At 45.5% G+C, this 18,256-nt stretch overlaps 1 protein-coding gene and 1 long non-coding RNA gene across 3 annotated transcripts in view; both read right to left on the minus strand.

Annotated features, from left to right (window-relative positions):
• Positions 1-18,256, minus strand: part of LOC307225326 — a 325,653-nt gene that overhangs the window by 219,618 nt on the left and 87,779 nt on the right. The window lies entirely within an intron of this gene.
• IL15RA (interleukin 15 receptor subunit alpha) overlaps positions 1-18,256 on the minus strand; it is a 35,315-nt gene that overhangs the window by 1,565 nt on the left and 15,494 nt on the right. Inside the window, exons 2-7 of one of the 2 annotated variants that reach the window (XM_079993032.1) lie at positions 16,782-16,967; positions 13,568-13,612; positions 12,579-12,950; positions 7,042-7,077; positions 4,748-4,802; positions 1,057-1,658 (exon numbers count right to left, since the gene is read on the minus strand). In XM_079993032.1, coding sequence (XP_079849158.1) covers positions 1,544-1,658; positions 4,748-4,802; positions 7,042-7,077; positions 12,579-12,950; positions 13,568-13,612; positions 16,782-16,967 — 809 coding nt within the window. In that variant the 3' untranslated portion in view covers positions 1,057-1,543. The remainder of the gene's footprint in view (positions 1-1,056; positions 1,659-4,747; positions 4,803-7,041; positions 7,078-12,578; positions 12,951-13,567; positions 13,613-16,781; positions 16,968-18,256) is intronic. The other variant, XM_079993033.1, reaches the window with a different exon arrangement.

Consider the following 18,256-nt stretch of genomic DNA (forward strand, 5'->3'; position numbering starts at 1 on the left):
TTCTTGTTATTTATTTATACCCCACTCCTCTGGCTGGGCTTCCCCAGCCACTCTGGGTGGCTCCCAACAGAATAAACCTTCATCATCATCAAGCGATAAAACATCAAACATTGAAAGCTTCCCTAAGCAGGGCTGCCTTCAGAAGTCTTCTAAAAGTCAGATAGTTGTTTATTTCCTTGACATCTGATGCGAGGGCATTCCACAGTGCGGGCGCCACTACCGAAAAGGCCCTCTGCCTGGTTTTCTGTAACCTCACTTCTCGCAGTGAGAGAACCGCCAGAAGTCGCTCAGCGCTGGACCTCTGTGTCTGGGCTGAACGATGGGGGTGGCCAAGGCTGTTTAGGGCTTTAAAGGTCAGCACCAAGACTTTGAATTGTGCTTGGAAACATACTGGGAGCCAATGTAGGTCTCTCGGGACTGCTGTTATATGGTCTCGCCAGTCACCAGTCTAGCTCCATGGGACAGAGGGATAAGTCTCTGTGGAAAAGAATGAATGAATACAAAACAGGTGGCAATGACCAGCAATCCATAGGAAAATATTTTAGTCCTGCAGGATCTGAAAGGTCAAACCCAGACACCTGTTAGCTGGGCTCTTATTACTGTTGGTTTGCACAAAGTTTGCGGAGAGGTTAGACGATGCCCGGGATTTATAGTGTATTTATTCTGAATTGTTTGTAGCTAGGGGCGATATGTGACATTGAGCCTGGTGTATTTCCCCTATTAAACCCTTCACTGGGTGGGGCGAAAAGCGTGATTGTTTTCTGCAGTGGGTTTATTGTATAATGACAGCAAACCCACTTCGCTTGCGCCACCAGAATTTACCGTTAATGGATGAAACTACACCTGCGAATTACCAAAGTCCCTCTTCTCCAACGGAAAACCTTTCAAAACCAAAACTTTTGAACTTTAATTTGATTCCATTTGTAAGGGGCTCAATCACAACCACAGGGCGGGTTTGAGAGATTCGCTTTGAATTCATATGAACGGAATCAAATTTCTCCGCCACCTCTAACAGCAGCCAAATAAAGCATGGGAAAGTGTTATATTTCAGCTCACCTTTCTTTCTCAGAGCCCCCAGTGGGATCCAGGTGAAGCGTCCATCCATCTTCAGTTCCTCCTCCTCAGCCTCCTTTGAATCTTCTGATCATCGGGGGACGTTGTTCTCCAGTTTTTCCAACTTCTTAGTTTTCCTTTTCTCTCTCTCTCCACCTCTGGCAAGCTCTGGGAGACAGAAAGGTTGCAGTCCTTGTACAGACACATCCATTTTGTTTGCAACCTGGGTACATAAAATGTTGGCACCTAGCCGCAGCAGAATTCCTAGGGATGAATTCCTAGGAAACGCTTCGCAACGAGGGAGTGGCTCCATCCCTAGTCCAACTACATGCACCAGGGATTTCGAAACTTGCTTCTCCCTGAGTCTGCCAGTCTCCCAAGACTGCTTCCCCCTCTCCAAGTTCTTAGGGCGGCTTGGTTTTGGGCTCAGCCGCTGGAGGGAGAACAGTGAGGTGGCAACATCCGAACCCCTACGTCGGTGGGTCTCAGGTCATCGGGGCTGCCGGCTGCCGGCTGCCGGGGGCGCCTGGTCTCCTGGTTCCGACCTCTCGGCAGCCATGGGGATTTGCTCTTCCAGTGGAATATCCGCCTGTCCCTGAACAGAGCTGCAGAATGGGGGGGGGGGGGGGGAGAAACAAAACAGGAATGAGGACAGATGCAAAACTTGGGGGCTATTAGGAAACCAGGCGGAGGGCCTTCTCAGTGGTGGCGCCTGCCCTCCTATCAGATGTCAAGGAAAGAAACAACTATCTGACTTTTAGAAGACATCTGAAGGAAGCCCTGTTTAGGGAGATTTTTAATGTTTGATGTTTTACTGTGTTTTTAATATTCTGTTGGGAGCCACCCAGAGTGGCTGGGGAAACCCAGCCAGATGGGTGGGGTATAAATAATAAGTTGTTGTTGCTGTTGTTGTTGTTGTTGTTGTTATTAATCAAACCCCCGAGGAAATCCGCCATAGGCCTCAAAGGGGTAGAGACTGCAATTTAAAAAACCATGTATTTCTAATGCAAAAACCAAAGGCCTATTTATTTATTTTTAACCTACTGTATTTATTTATTTACAATCTCCAGAGGCTGGTGGGCTCTTGTCCATGGGGTCATGAAGAGTCAGACACGACTAAACAACTAAACAACAAATCTCCTGTTGGAAGCCGCCCAGAGTGGCTGGAGAAACTCAGTCAGATTGGCGGGGTATGAGTAGTAAATTATTTATTTATTATTATTAATTGCATTTACATTCATCCTTTTTTCTCCTAGGAGTTCAACATGCGACACAAGGTTCGAACCTTCCTCAACCAAACCGCACAACAACTCTGTGAGGCAAGTTAGGCTGAAAGATGGTTCTTGTTGCAGTGTGCTCCGTAGCTAAGTGGAGACTTGAACCCTGGTCTTCCAGGTCCCAATCCGACACTCGATAACCACTGTACTAAAGATAAAGGTAAAGGAACCCTGACCGTTAGGTCCCGTCGTGACCGACTCTGGGGTTGTGGCGCTCATCTCGCTTTATTGGCCGAGGGCGCCAGCGTACAGCTTCCGGGTCATGTGGCCAGCATGACTAAACCGCTTCTAGTGAACCAGAGCAGCGCACAGAAACGCCATTTAACTTCCTGCCGGAGTGGTACCTATTTATCTACTTGCACTTTGATGTGCTTTTGAACTGCTAGGTTGGCAGGAGCGGGGACCGAGCAACGGGAGCTCACCCCATCACGGGGATTCGAACCGCCAACCTTCTGATCGGCAAGCCCTAGGCTCTGTGGTTTAACCCACAGCGCCACCCACGTCCCTAACCACTGTACTACTGAGCTTCTAATTCACTCCCTTTCCTCCATGCATATTTCCACACTCTACTTCTTCCACTATCTATTATGGATAAGAAAGCACTCATCTTAGATTCCAATACAAGCTACAAGAAAGGAGATTTCGACTCAACATCAGGAAGAGCTTTCTGACAGAAGAGCTGTGTGACATTAGAATAGATTCCCTCGGGAGGTTGTGGACTCTGCTCCCTTCGGGGTTTTTAAACAGAGGTTGGATGGCAATAATAATAATAATAATAATAATAATAATAATAATAATAATAATAATTTCTAACTGCGCATCTGGCTGGGTTTCCCCAGCCACTCTGGGTGGCTTCCACTGAATATTAAAAACAATACAGCATCAGACATTAAAAACCTCCCTAAAGAGGGCTGCCTTCAGTTGTCTTTTAAAAGTAAAATAGTTGTTTATTGCCTTGACATCTGCTGGGAGGGCTTTCCACAGGGCAGGCGCTACTGCTGAGAAGACCCTCTGCCTGGTTCCCTGTAACCTCACTTCTTGCAGGGAGGGAACCGCCAGAAGGCCCTCGGCGCTGGACCTCAGTGTCCGGGCTGAACGATGGGGGTGGAGATGCTCCTTCAGGTATACAGGACCGAGGCCGTTTAGGGCTTTCAAGGTCAGCACAAACACTATGAATTGTGCTTGGAAACGTACTGGGAGCTAATGTGGGTCTTTCAGGACCGGTGTTATGTGGTCTTGGCAGTCACTCCCAGTCACCAGTCTAGCTGCCGCATTCTGGATTAATTGCAGTTTCCGAGTAACCTTCAAAGGTGGCCCCATGTAGAGCGCATTGCAGTAGTCCAAGTGGGAGATAATCTGCCATGGAAGCTTTAGCTGAGATTCCTGCATAGCAGGGGGTTAGAGTAGATGACACTCAGGGTCTCTTCCAACTCTACGATTTTAGGATTCTATCTATTGTGCTCAGCACTGTTGTTAGAAAAGCGGAATGCAACTATCAAGTCAAAATCAAAACAGATTTCCCTGGAGGGAGTGAAGGAGGAGTTTAAGAGGCGCTACTCAGTGAGAGCTGGACCATAAAGAAGGCTGATCGCTGAAGAATTGATGCTTTTGAATTATGGTGTTGGAGGAGACTCTTGAGAGTCCCATGGACTGCAATAAGATCAAACCTCTCCATTCTGAAGGAAATCAGCCCTGAGTGCTCACTGGAAGGACAGATCCTGAAGCTGAGGCTCCAAGACTTTGGCCACCTCATGAGAAGAGAAGACTCCCTGGAAAAGACCCTGATGTTGGGAAAGATGGAGGGCACAAGGAGAAGGGGATGACGGAGGACGAGATGGTTGGACAGTGTTCTCGAAGCTACCAGCATGATTTTGACCAAACTGCGGGAGGCAGTGGAAGACAGGAGTGCCTGGCGTGCTCTGGCCCAGGGGGTCACGAAGAGTTGGACACGACTAAACGACAACAACAACACTCAGAAGGTTGCATGCAGAAGGTTTAGGTCCCAGCATCTCCACTTAGGAGATGTTGCCTAAAGCCCTGGAGAGCTGCTGCCAGCCAGTGTGGGCAATACTAGATGAGCCAATGGTGTGACTCTGCAGAAGGCTGCTTCCTAAGCTCCTACGAATTGCTTTGAACTGCACTGGGCAGCTTGCAATTTCTGCATCGGACTGCCCATAGGTTCCAGGCCCAGGGATTGCTCAGTCAGTGGAGCGTGTGTCTCTTAATCTCAGGGTTACGAGTTCGAATCTCACATTTGGCAAAAGATTCCTGCATTGAAGGGGGTTAGATTGAATCACCCTTGTGGTCCTTTCCAACTCCACATTTTATTCCATGAAATGTCCATTTCTCCACTTGACCTTGTCAAAGGTTGCCTCCACTTGCAACCACTAGGGGGAAGAGCCACGCGAAGAACTTACCGCCATCTTCTACGGTACCAGAATGCAAGACATCCTGCTAGGAGCACCACTAAAACTAAAGAAGAAAAACAAAGTTAATAGTTAGCCATATGATAACCTAAAGGCCTTGGCCTTCTTCCCAGCTTGCTTGTCTCTGAGCTGGCCCTAGGTAAAGGTAAAGGGACCCCTGACCGTTAGGTCCAGTCATGGCCGACTCTGGGGTTGCGGCGCTCATCTCGCTTCATTGGCCGAGGGAGCCGGTGTACAGCTTCCGGGTCATGTGGCCAGCAGGACTAAACCGCTTCTGGCGAACCAGAACAGCGTACGGAAACACCGTTTACCTTCCCACCAGAGTGGTACCTATTTATCTACTTGCACTGGCGTGCTTTTGAACTGCTAGGTTGGCAGGAGCAGGGACCGAGCAACGAGAGCTCACCCTGTCGCGGGGATTCGAACCGCCGACCTTCTGATCGGCAAGCCCTAGGTTCAGTAGCCTTGGACTTCTTCCCAGCTTGCTTGTCTCTGAGCCGGCCCTAGTTATCGGCTACTGCAATGCCATGGAACAACAATGTCCCAATTGTCAGGAGATGATCAAAGATCAGCCATGGAATGCTCACAATTAAGGCAGCTTCTAGGGAGGAAGTGCAAGGTCACTCTGGGAAATGCCTAATGCAGGGTTTGTGGGGAATTCTGAGGTGTAGAAAGTGGGGGAGGGGAGTAAGCATTTAGGGCATAGGTTTGGGGCAATGGAAGCATGGAGTGGAAGAAAGCAGAGACCAACGAGTCAAGGGAATGGAAGACAGACTTCACCATGATAATAATACAGTGGTACCTTGGTTTTTTGGGACACGGGTGGCACTGTGGGTTAAACCACAGAGCCTAGGACTTGCCAATCAGAAGGTCGGCGGTTCGAATCCCCGCGACGGAGTGAGCTCCCGTTGCTCAGTCCCTGCTCCTGCCAACCTAGCAGTTCGAAAGCACGTCAAAGTGCAAGTAGATAAATAGGTACCACTCCGGCGGGAAGGTAAACGGCGTTTCTGTGCGCTGCTCTGGTTCACCAGAAGCGGCTTAGTCGTGCTGGCCACATGACTGTACAGCTGTACGCCGGCTCCCTCAGCCTATAGAGCAAGATGAGCGCCGTAACCCCAGAGTCATCCACAACTGGACCTAATGGTCAGGGGTCCCTTTACCTTTACCTTGGTTTACTAACTTAATCCGTTCAGGAAGTCCGTTCTTAAACCAAAGCGTTCTTAAACCATAGTAGACCACAGTAGAGTGGGGGACTCAGTTTACAAATGGAACACACTCAACAGGAAGCGGAACATGTTCTGCTTCCAAGGCGAAGTTCACAAACCAAAACACCGACATCTGGGTTTGCAGCGTTCTTAATCCAAGTTGTTCATAAATAGTGATTTTTTTTCTAAAAAAAATGTTTAGGTGTACTCTCATTTTGACTGAAGAGCACCACCATTTTATAGGCCACCATTAGGGGCAGCCACAGAACTGATGATTCACTGTGCTAGATAAAACTATTTTTTTTTTAGTTTCTTCTCCCGTTAGTTTCACAAAATGTTTAAGGGTATGCGTACCCCTGCATACCCCCAGGAAAAGCACTAATAATAATAATAATAATAATAATAATAATAATAATAATTTTTTTATTTATACTCTGCCCATCTGGGTGGGACAGAATGGTATTTATTGATCTATTCATTTAATCTGCATACCGCCCTATACTCGTAGATCTCAGGGCGGTTCACTACATCATAATAATAATAATAATAATAATAATAATAATATAATTTTATTTATACCCTGTCCTTCCCGGTTCAGAAAACCGGGCTCAGAGCAGCTAACAACAAATTCAAAACACTTAACTGATGCAACAAAAAGCAGCATAAAATACAGTATAAAACGTGAATAACAATAAATTCAGAATTCAAAAATCAATTAAGGGGGAAAATCCATTCAATAAACATTAGATGATCACCAGGGCTAGCTGGCTAAGTTAGTCCTATTTGGACCAGCGAGGAGACCAGGGGAGAATTAGCTGTGGGATCCCAGAGCGGTTAATCTTCATGAAAAGGGGAGGGAAGGAAGGGAAGGGAATATATATAAAAAACACACACAAAATGTATAAGAAAAATAAGAAAAGAGACCACCCTATAGCCCCTTGAGTAAGGGGGGGCGTTCCTGCGTCTCCTCTATTGGTTTGAACTAGGAAGACAAGACTAGAATTCTAATTTAAGAATTTAAATCCGTCTTGTATGGTCACATGACTGATAACAATCCACAAACCCTCCATAATTCCTCACCTAGGCAAGGCACTCCAATCCTCAAGGGGAGGGAACCTGAAAAAGGAAGAATAAAGAACATTACATGCAAAAATGCCTGGTTCTTTCTTTTAGCAAATACTTGTAGTCCCACTTAAATGTATTTTGTAATTCTGAGCAAGTGCAAAGATTTGTGACAGAACACAGAAGTAGGTATACTGGTGTAACAGTTTGAAATTCTTTTAAGTTTCTAGTCCTTAAGGTTGGGAAACAGGTCTGAGTTTAGGTGGTGTTATGTACTGAGTTGAATAGGATCCCTAAAGCTTCCCTAAACAGGGCTTCCTTCAGATGTCTTCTAAAAGTCTGGTAGTTGTTTGTTTCTTTGACATCTGGTGGGAGGGCGTTCCACAGAGCGGGTGCCACCACCGAGAAGGCCCTCTGCCTGGTTCCCTGTAACTTGGCTTCTCGCAGGGAGGGAACCGCCAGAAGGCCCTCGGCGCTGGACCTCAGTGTGTGGGCAGAACGATGGGGGTGGAGATGCTCCTTCAGATATGCACATGTTCCATATGAAAAAGGCTTTTGTGTGGGGTTGGGGTTGCTTTACCAGAGAATCCTACCTGCATACAACTTCCACCTGCTGTATGCAGTGGTTCAGCCCAGTCCCAGGCTAACACCCCAAACTCCCCTCTCAAAGAAATCCGCCTTACTGGGAATTAAATCCCACTTGAATGAACGGGACTGACATCTGAAGGAACCCTTTTACGATCAAGCTGCAGATATTGCAGACTTCTGCTGGGCCTGAAGATGGAACGGGTTCAAAAGGGAGGAGCAAAAATGCTAAACGAGTTTGAAATAATTGTGTGCTCCCTTCCCCCTCCCCACAAAAATGCTTTGCTTACAGGAAACTTAGCAGGGTTGCATGGCAACCGCTGGAGACAGCTGTGCATCTCTGTGTGGCTGATGTTGCCGTTTTTTATATATAAGTGCATGCAAGAGCCCTGCTGGATCAGGACAGAAGCTCATCCTGTTTTGTTAAATCATTTATATTAATTTTCCAATAAAAAACATCCAATTAACATATCAAATCATAATCCAATTAAAATAAAAAACTAAAATAAAAAAGACCAAATTATCATCCAAATTATAATTATTAATTTTTGGGGACTTCCCATAGTCTGGACCTTGAAGCATAGCTCCAAACCTCAATCCTGCCTCTCCTCATTGCCTCCATATTTCCACATCTCGATTTTAACGCTTTAAAGTTCTACGTCTCTGGATCTCTGATTCTCAGTCATGTCAGACATCATATATCCTTTCATCCATTGAGTACAGCCTTATTTGTATATCTATCTTTTTTCCAACTGTCTTTAGCATCCTGCTCTCAAAGTAACCATCAGATGCCTGAAAGGAAAGTTTGCAAGCAGACCTTCAACCATGACATGCTATTGAGAAGGAGACAGAATGCAGATATCCTGCATGCTCCCTGGAAAGGACAGAGGAAGCAGACCTTATACTCTCAGACCATCGGTCCTTGTAGTTCACGTTTGTCGGCACTGAGGGGTAACAACCCTTCGTGGTCCCAAGGATGGTTCTCTCCCAGCCCCCACCTAACGAACTACCCAAACGACCAAAGAAATTAATAATAATAATAATAATATATTTATACCCCGCCCATCTGGCTAGGTTTCCCCAGCCACTCTGGGCGGCTCCCAACAGAACACTAAAATACAATAACCTATTAAACATTAAAAGCTTCCCTAAAGAGGGCTGCCTTCAGATGTCTTCTAAAAGTTTGGTAGTTATTTTTCTCTTTGACATATGGTGGGAGGGAGTTCCACAGGGCGGGCGCCACTACTGAGAAGGCCCTCTGCCTGGTTCCCTGTAACTTGGCTTCTCTCAGTAAGGGAACCGCCAGAAGGCCCTCGGCGGTGGAAGGCCCTCAGTGTCCGGGTAGAACGATGGAGGTGGAGACGCTCCTTCAGGTATACAGGACTGAGGGACAAATGTCAGCTTCTGTACTGGGGCAGGAATAACCAGATGCACAAATATAGGATATTGGGGGAACGACACACCTGGCTTGCCAGAAGTGCGACTGAAAAGAATCAACAGTGTGATGCAGCAGCAAAAAACCGCTATTCTAGGCCATTTCACCTGAAGTATAGTGTCTCGATCAAGGGAAGTCATAGTACCACTGTCGTCTTCTTCTTCTTCTTCTTCTTCTTCTTCTTCTTCTTCTTCTTCGATCACTCGTAGCCGTGTAAGATTGTCTTCCATAAACACGGTTTTAACAATGAGTCCGTAAGTGGCTAAGGAGGCCAATTCTGGATCCACACGTCCTTCTACAGTGGGGACATTGGTTCCCGGGAGGGAGTTGATCACGGTGTGGATTTGCCAAGCGTGCCTTCCTCTTAGCACGTTTCTCCCTTGCGTCCTGAGTTCGAGTGTCTTCAAAACCCATGACACCTTTGGTAAAGGCTGTTCTCCAACTGGAGCGCTCGCAGGCCAGTGTTTCCCAGTTGTCGGTGTGTACACTACATTTTTAAAGATTTGCCTTGAGAGAGTCTTTAAACCTCTTTTGTTGACCACCAGCATTACGCTTTCCATTTTTAAGTTCGGAATAGAGCAGTTGCTTTGGAAGACGATCATCAGGCATCCGCACAACAAAGTTGATGTTGAAGAATCATTGCTTCAACACTGGTGATCTTTGCTTCTTCCAGAACACTGGTATTAGTTCGCCTGTCTTCCCAAGTGATGTGTAAAAATTTTTGGAGACACCATTGATGCAATCTTAATTACTGTGTCCAGTTCTGGGTGCCACAATTTAAGAAGTGTATTAACAAGCTGGAGGGTGATCAGGATGATCAAGGGTCTGGAAACTAGGCCTTACGAGGAATGGTTGAGGGAGTGTGGGTGCTGGTCTGGAAAAGAGGAGACTCAGAGGAGCTATGATAGCCATTTTCAAATATCTGAAGGGACGTCACTTGGAAGAAGGAGCTGGCTTGTTTTCTGCTGCACCAGAGGGTAGGACCCGAACCAATGGGTTCAAATTGCAATAAAGGAGATCTGAACATCTGGAATCACTTTCTGACAGTAAGGGCCGTTTGACAGGGGAACGAATAGCTCTTCTTCTGTGGAGGTTTTTCAGCAGTCTGTGGCAATGAGGGGAGCAGAGGTCTGCAGGGAATACAGTATGTGTGTACTTCTTTCTCCCCTGCCCCACACTTAATTATGGTTTTAAACCGCAATTAATATTATTATTTATTTATTTATTTATTTATTTATTTATTTATACATACCCCGCCCACCTGGCTGGGCTTCCCCAGCCACTCTGGGCGGCTTCCAACAGAATATTAAAATACAATAACCTATTAAACATTAAAAGCTTCCCTGAACAGGGCTGCCTTCAGATGTCTTCTAAAAGTCTGGTAGTTGTTGTTCTCTTTGACATCTGGTGGGAGGGCGTTCCACAGGGCGGGTGCCACCACCAATAAGGCCTTCTTCCTGGTTCCCTGCAACTTGGCTTCTCGCAGGGAGGGAACCACCAGAAGGTCCTCAGAGCTGGACCTCAGTGTCCGGGCTGAACGATGGGGGTGGAGACGCTCCTTCAGGTACACTGGACCGAGGCCGTTTAGGGCTTTAAAGGTCAGCACCAACACCTTGAATTGTGCTCAGAAACGTACTGGGAATTTTGAAATTCAGAGGTGGCTACAAAAACCTGGATGCAAAGGAGCTACTGTCCAGGTCCTGCAACAAAATGTTGCAGCGCGCCATCAGTCCCCAACAGAAATGCTCTTGTTGAGGGTTCCAGCCAGCCAGTCCCCTCTTCCTTGAGGATATAGCAAGCGGTGAGGGGCTCAAGCAAGTCATCTCACCCTGTTTTTATTTTCCAACTTGCACTGTGACTCTTGGATTCCAATCCTGTCGCCATGCAGGAAGTGAGTCCATCCCACGCACATTGAAAGCATGTGATTTCACCCAAAGAATCCTGGGAACTGCAGTCTGATAAGGATACTGGGGATTGCAGAAATGGAGGTATGGTGTAGATCTGTCTTGGGGTCTCCTTTCAGAGAAATTGGATTCAGTTCTCATTTAAAGGCAAATCGGCCAAATCCACACTTTCCGAAGCAATATGGTGAACTGAAAGACAGCTGTCCGTCAAAATTTGCACTTTCCTGAATTTTGCAATGCAGTTCTGCATTTTACCAAAGTGAACGTATTATGGGGAAATGTGCGTAAAATTAATATATTATTGAGAAGTGAATTATATTAGAGAAAACTGCTTACAAGAATATGTTTACTGGGAGAAATTCACACCCAAAACGCTGGTAAATTTTCATGAGGATTTTTTTTTTTTGAAAAATTGCAAATTGCTGTAGAAATGCGGAGAACTGAATCTAAGATTGGAAAAATGAGAAGCTGAGTAAATGGAAAAATCCTTCCATCCCCAGCAGCGAGTTCAGCATTAAAGGGAGCTGGTGGATGGGGGAGCAAGATCTCCAAACTCTATGGATGCTTCCAGACCACCCACTACTGAGCATTCGCCCTGATTTCAGCGAGGTTAGATGAGATTGCATCAATGCAAGCTCAATCACTTTCCTTATCCCAGGGCAGGGAGAGTCCAATTTGGGGGGGAGGATGCATTTGTTGCCCAAGGCCTCCCAATCGACCAGAATTATGCCACCCGAATTTGCCAACTAGCAATACAATGGTACCTTGGTTGTCAAACACCTTGGTTCCCAAACGCTGAAAACCTGGAAGTAAGTGTTCCGGTTTTTGAACATTTTTCGGAAGCCGAACGTCCGATGCGGCTGTCGGCTATTGTTTCCGGGGCGCCTCCACCAATCAGAAGCTGCGCCTTGGTTTCCGAACATTTCGGAAGTCAAACGGACTTCCAGAACGGATTAAGTTTGGCGCATTTGCTTTTGCTATTTATTTTGCATTTTTGAGGCTTTCTTGGTTCATTTGTTTTTGTGACTGTGTGGAAACCAGTTCAGCTACCGATTGATTGATTGATTGATTGATTGTGTGACTGCAAAAATGTTAAATTGCTGTTTCAGGGGTGGTTTTTAAAAAGTCGGGAACGGATTAATCCATTTTGCATTACAGTCTACCTTGGGTTCCAGTACCTTCGGCGACCCAGAAGTAATGGAACGTGTTACTTCCAAGTTTTGCCGCTCATGCATGTGCAGACACTCAAAATGACGTCAGAAGCGGTGAATCACCACCCGTGCAGACGCAGGTTGTGTTCGCTTCAGGATGTGAACGGGGCTCCAGAACGGATCCCCTTCGCATCTAAAGGTACCACTGTACTTTCTATGGGAATGTGTGCCTTGGTTTTGGAACGCTTTGGTTTTGGAACAGAATTCTGGAACAGGTTAAGTTTGAGAACCAAGCTACCACTGTAGTCTGGATGCATCTGAAGAGTCTGGGAGACAGATAGCAGACACAGAAATGGGATAAACGCAAGAATATTAGGATATTAACTTGGGAAGAACATGAAATGAAGGAGGACGTGGAAAGGACGGTTAATGCAGAGGCTGCAACAGTGAGATGAACTACTTCAGCTGCCGGTGACAAACCTGTTTGTCTCTTGATCGGAGGCACCGAGACGCTTGGCTCTGGGGTGACCCCGGAGACTCTCCCGGGCAGCACAGCTGTCGGTCTGTCTCCTGCTGTGAGGCGCTTGCTAGTAGCGGGCTGCGAGGCTTTCGCGGTGGTGCTTTCGCATTTCGCCGAGCTTTCGCTGACCGTGCCAGGAGTGTGTATGCCAACCTCTGGGGCGCTGGTGGTTGCCGTCGCCCTGCCAGGCCTAGTCGGTTTAGCAGTCCTGAGCAGTGTGGCGATCGAGGCTGATGGCAAGGGGGTCTCGCTGCCATATGGGGCTGCGGCGGAGGCCACCGAAGTGTGAACACCAGGAGCCCGCGGAGTCGCTGGGGTGGAAGTCTCTGCCTCTACAACATGGGGTAAGTAAAGTTTCATATGTATGTTTCTGGGACAGGCCACGAAGCTGTGTTAACATGAGGGCTTCTCCACAATTCCTCTCGCCCCACTGCTTCCCCCTGGGGAGAACCACTTTTTAGCGCTCACTCGGAGCAAACGGCTGGTCTGTGGGTCGCCGTTTGTTCCTAAATACCTACTTTCCCATTTCCGCTACTTGTGAATTAAGTCAGCATTTTTATTTTCTTAAATTTTATTTTCGTGGGGAGAGGGCACTTGCCTAATTTGTGTCCCAGGCCTGAAATCTGTTTTAAGAAGAAGAAGAAGAAGAGTTTGGATTTGATATCCCGCTTTATCACTACCCAAAGGAATCTCAAAGCGGCTAACATTCTCCTTTCCCTTCCTCCCCCACAACAAACACTCCGTGAGGTGAGTGGGGCTGAGAGACTTCAGAGAAGTGTGACTGGCCCAAGGTCACCCAGCAGCTGCATGTGGAGGAGCGGAGACTCGAACCCGGTTCACCAGATTACGAGTCTATCGCTCTTAACCACTACACCACACTGGTGTTACTCCAAAAACACGTTTGTCACCCAGTGGTGACGAGCAGAGACAACAAAGCAATTGGTCCTACCTCTTCTGGGAGCTTCTGTTGTGGTGGAAGGCAGGGAAGGGTCTCCTTGTCGAGAAAGAGAAGAGGAATTGAGAAGAGGAGAAGCCAAAATGAGCTTGTCATCAGGATTGCATTTACAACAGTGCAAAACCTATTCTCCTTGAAGTTTCAGTGAGAAATTCCACCAGCTCAACTATAAACCCAAATAATGACCCATAAGATCAGATCCCATTTTCATCTGTATGAACGTCCTGAATTTCTGCTTTATAACCATTGTCAGGAGTTCAGCCTACACTCAAGTAGGACACTGGCAGAGACATAGCCCGAATGGCATGTTCTCTCCCTCCTGGTCAATCGTTCGGGAGCTTCAAAAGCTTTCTTCAGCCCGAACATCACAGTGACCGATGCCAACCAACACCGGCACGCTTAGGGATCCGCAGAGTTTGTGCAGCTTGCGTGACAGACCTCAGCAACTCAGCATTTTTGGCTAATCTACTTTATTTACATATAAACCCACACGGAGCACTACAACATGACTCCCTCTCTCTCTACCATCAGACAGCAAAGAGAAAAAGAACAAAGGACAATAGTCCCACTTCACGGAACACAGTAACACAAACATCCTGTTTCCGTCACTTCCCGCTCTGTGGAGTCAAAACATACACCATCATGTGATAGACAAAAATCCCATGACTGCAACCATGGAGCTGGAATTCTAATAGTTTTACATGCTTTTATATTGCTGTTTTGCTGATCTTATTTTATTTAACCGTAAAATTTATATACCACTCGATTGTAAAATAAAAATAATAAAAACACCCAAACAACACTGGCATAGAAATTCCTATATGGAAATTCCAATCTAGGCCTCTCTCTTTTTGGCTTAGCAAAAGGTGTTGCGTAAGCAGGGACTTGATGGAGGGGTATAAAACCATGCATGGGAAGTGTGTGTGCCAGATTCTTGATGAGATATCATGCGGTGTGACCTCCATGCAAAGAAATCAGGATGTGAAAAGGCATCATTTTCTGGCCTGCTCTATATCTGCCACACGCAACGCCGCTTCTACTCCGCTGCAGTTCAGGTTCCGCAAAAAAAGTTGGTGTTTCCTGTGGTCACATTTAATAATATAATCAACTATCATTACGTTTATTTCCAAGAGGAGGGAAACAATAACATATTGTTTCGCATGCCGAAAAAATCAAGAGCAGCGAGTTTGGGTTAGGGGAGGAACAGGAAATGAGGTCAGCAAATGTTGATCACTTCCTTGATTTTTGTTCCTGCTTGCAGATGGACACATGGACCAGGGTGGAGAAAAATCAATGATTTAAAAAGAAAAGAAAAAAGGATACTTTTTATTTAAAACAGATTTTTTTAAATTTAAATTGGATTTTTAAAAATTTAAATCAGATTTTTAAAATAAAGTGCTTTTTGAGGAAAAATACTTATAAAAATAGTTTTCTATTCAAGTTACATTATAGTCCAAAGGCTATTCATCAGGAAATAAGGATTTGAGTTTTTCATGTGTGCTAAAACTCAGTCTAAGCTTTGCTCTTTGTTTTTTAAACCGTTTAACTACATCAGTTAACAAACATGGATACATATGCTATAATGTTATTGCTTTAGTTAAATAATTTTAAAAAATTGTTATTAAGGAAATGATTATTTTTCTCCTTCCAATAAAGTACAGCAGAAATGTTGCCCAAATATAAACAACAATTTCATAATTACCTGTCTTTGTATTTCTAACCAAATCAGAATTTTTTCTAAAGATAGTTTTCTATTTAGGTTACATTATAGTCCAAAGGCTATTCATCAGGAAATAAGGATTTGTTTTAAGTTTTTCATGTGTGCCAAAACTCAGTCTAAGGGTTTAAAAACAACAAAAAAAGTTTAACCACATCAGTTAACAAACGTGCATACATATGCTATAATGTTATTGCTTTAGTTAAATAAATTGTTATTAAGGAAATGGCTATTTTTTCTCCTTCCAATAAAGTACAGCAGAAAGGTTGTCCAAATATAAACAGTTAACTTATTAAACCTCACCATAATTTTGTAATTACGTGTCTATGTATTTCTGATAGTATAACCAAATCGGTAATTTTTGATAGAACTGTAAAAAACTACTCTGAAAATTTATCCTTCCAAAAACGAAACCTTCATCTGATTGTAAACACTAAGATTATACCAGCAAGAATGAGCCTTTCTGTAAAAACAAACAAACAAATTTAAATCAAGTCTTGCTGACTAGTGATTTAAATCGTGATTTAAATCGATTTGATTTAAATCAAATCTATCAAGACGCGGACTGCTGCCATTTCCAGAATTGCAACCCATTCTGACGGAATTCTGGGACATCTCTACCTGGACGCGGCTGCAGTCAGTCATGACTTTGAGAGACCGATGGGCGGGGGAGGGCTTTGTGGATCTTAATACAGGAACAGGTTCACAGGTGAGAAGGTGAACCTAGGTGAGCCCTGAGCTCACCATGAAGGCACAGGTCAATTCTGCATCCAGGGCAGCTGTCTACCAGCTCCATCTGGTACACAGGATGAGACCCTACCTGCCCGCAGACCAACTCGCCAGAGTGGTGCATGCTCTAGTTATCTCCTGTTTGGACTACTGCAATGCGCTCTACGTGGGGCTACCTTTGAAGGTGACCCGGAAACTACAACTAATCCAGAATGCGGCAGCTAGACTGGTGACTGGGAGCGGCCGCCGAGACCATATAACACCGGTCTTGAAAGACCTACACTGGCTCTCAGTACGTTTCCGAGCACAATTCAAAGTGTTGGTGCTGAAAGTGTTGGTGTCTTGAAAGCCCTAACGGCCTCAGTCCAGTATACCTGAAGCAGCGTCTCCACCTCCATCATTCTGCCTGGACACTGAGGTCCAGCTCCGAGGGCCTTCTGGCGGTTCCCTCATTGCGAGAAGCCAAGTTATAGGGAACCAGGCAGAGGGCCTTCTCGGTGGTGGCACCCACCCTGTGGAACGCCCTCCCACCAGATGTCAAAGAGAAAAATAACTACCAGACTTTTAGAAGACATCTGAAGGCAGCTCTGTTTAGGGAAGCTTTTAACGTTTAATAGGTTCTTGTATTTTAGTGTTTTGTTGGAAGCCGCCCAGAGTGGCTGAGGAAACCCGGCCAGATGGGTGAGGTATAAATAATAAATTATTATTATTATTATTATTATTATTATGAGCCCCATCACACAGAACGCAGGTACTACTTACGGATGCAGCTCAGGCGCACCTCCCATTCAAACTTTTTCGTTGTGTCGTTCTCCCTGCACAAGGCCAGGCTGGATGTTCCCGCTTTCCTCTTGTAATTCTTGACGCACGAGTACCGCAGTTTGTTGCCGTCGCCACTCCCTTTAGGAACCTCTGCATTTTGTACCTGAGGGGGCTCACCGCAGTTACCTGGGGCCAAAGGCAAGGGCACAAGAAGAGCGGGTTGTTAATAGGTGGGGGGACGGGACACCCCTGACCCCTAGAAATTAATAAACGGCAGGATGTTGATTATCTGGGATGCGGAGGGAGAAATACAAGCTGCAGAAATTCCTTTTTTGTAAACTCAGGGGAGTGTTTCAGCCCTGTTCTTGAGTTTGTTTAAAATCTAAAACAGCTTATTCCTTTTTAAAATTTGTGCCATTTAGGTTTTTTAAACCTTTTTGTAAAGGCAATACAAAAAATTTCACAGCTGAGTCCTCAACTCTTTGTTACTGTGCTTGGCTTTCTTCAAGTTGGGCTGTGTCTAAAACTTGCCATTTAGGTTTTCAAACCTTTTTTGTAAACTCAGTTTTAGAAACTGTACCTTTGAGTCCTTAATCCTTTATTACAGGTTACATAAGCTTCAGGTTACAGACTCCGCTAACCCAGAAATAGTGCTTCAGGTTAAGAACTTTGCTTCAGGATGAGAACAGAAATCGTGCTCCGGCGGCGGGGCGGAAGCAGGAGACCCCATTAGCTAAAGTGGTGCTTCAGGTTAAGAACAGTTTCAGGTTAAGAATGAATTAAGTACTTAACCCGAGGTACCACTGTACTGCGCTTTGCTTCACCTAGGCCGAGCTAGGATTATAATACTTCAGAATTTTTGGGAGTTTTACCCCCTTTCTTTGAATGTGGTCATTTAAGGTTTAAGATTTCTCTATTTTCCGTTTCTGAGGAAATGGAATAGTTCAGTGAAATGAGGTTTGTAGCCGGCATCCCGTTAAGGCTTTGTTCAATTCTAGATTTTTCTAAGTTTTCTCTTAAACTTTTTTTTATATTTTACTTAGTTTATTTCCATAAGATAATATTTCTAGTCAATTACTTCTCATTTCGGGGATTTTCACGGTATTTCATTTGTTTTGTGTATTTTCTCGGTTCCCTGACTGTCTTTTTTTCTACTGGCAGAGGAATTCCTGGGCTTGCCATTGCAAAATGACTTGGCCAAGCTAGGGCCATTAAGGAACAATTCAGGGCCATTGAGGGCCATGGGCAATGCAAGAGAACTGTCCTTTCCCCCTTTGCCCTAAGATGTGAACAGAGACTGGGGGGGTTGGAAGGTTGCCGAGGTAACTGGGTGTGAGGCGACAGGAAAAGAGACTCTTTAACAAGGTGTGCTGGGAAGATGATAGAGAAAGAAGAAAGACTGGGATCCATCTTGGGCAGGCTGGCTGAAGGCTGGCTGGGAGAGATGCCTTGGACTGCTGTGGGGGACAAGCCCC

This window comes from Podarcis cretensis (assembly GCF_951804945.1).
Source record: "Podarcis cretensis genome assembly, chromosome: 10".
NCBI lineage: Eukaryota > Metazoa > Chordata > Lepidosauria > Squamata > Lacertidae > Podarcis > Podarcis cretensis.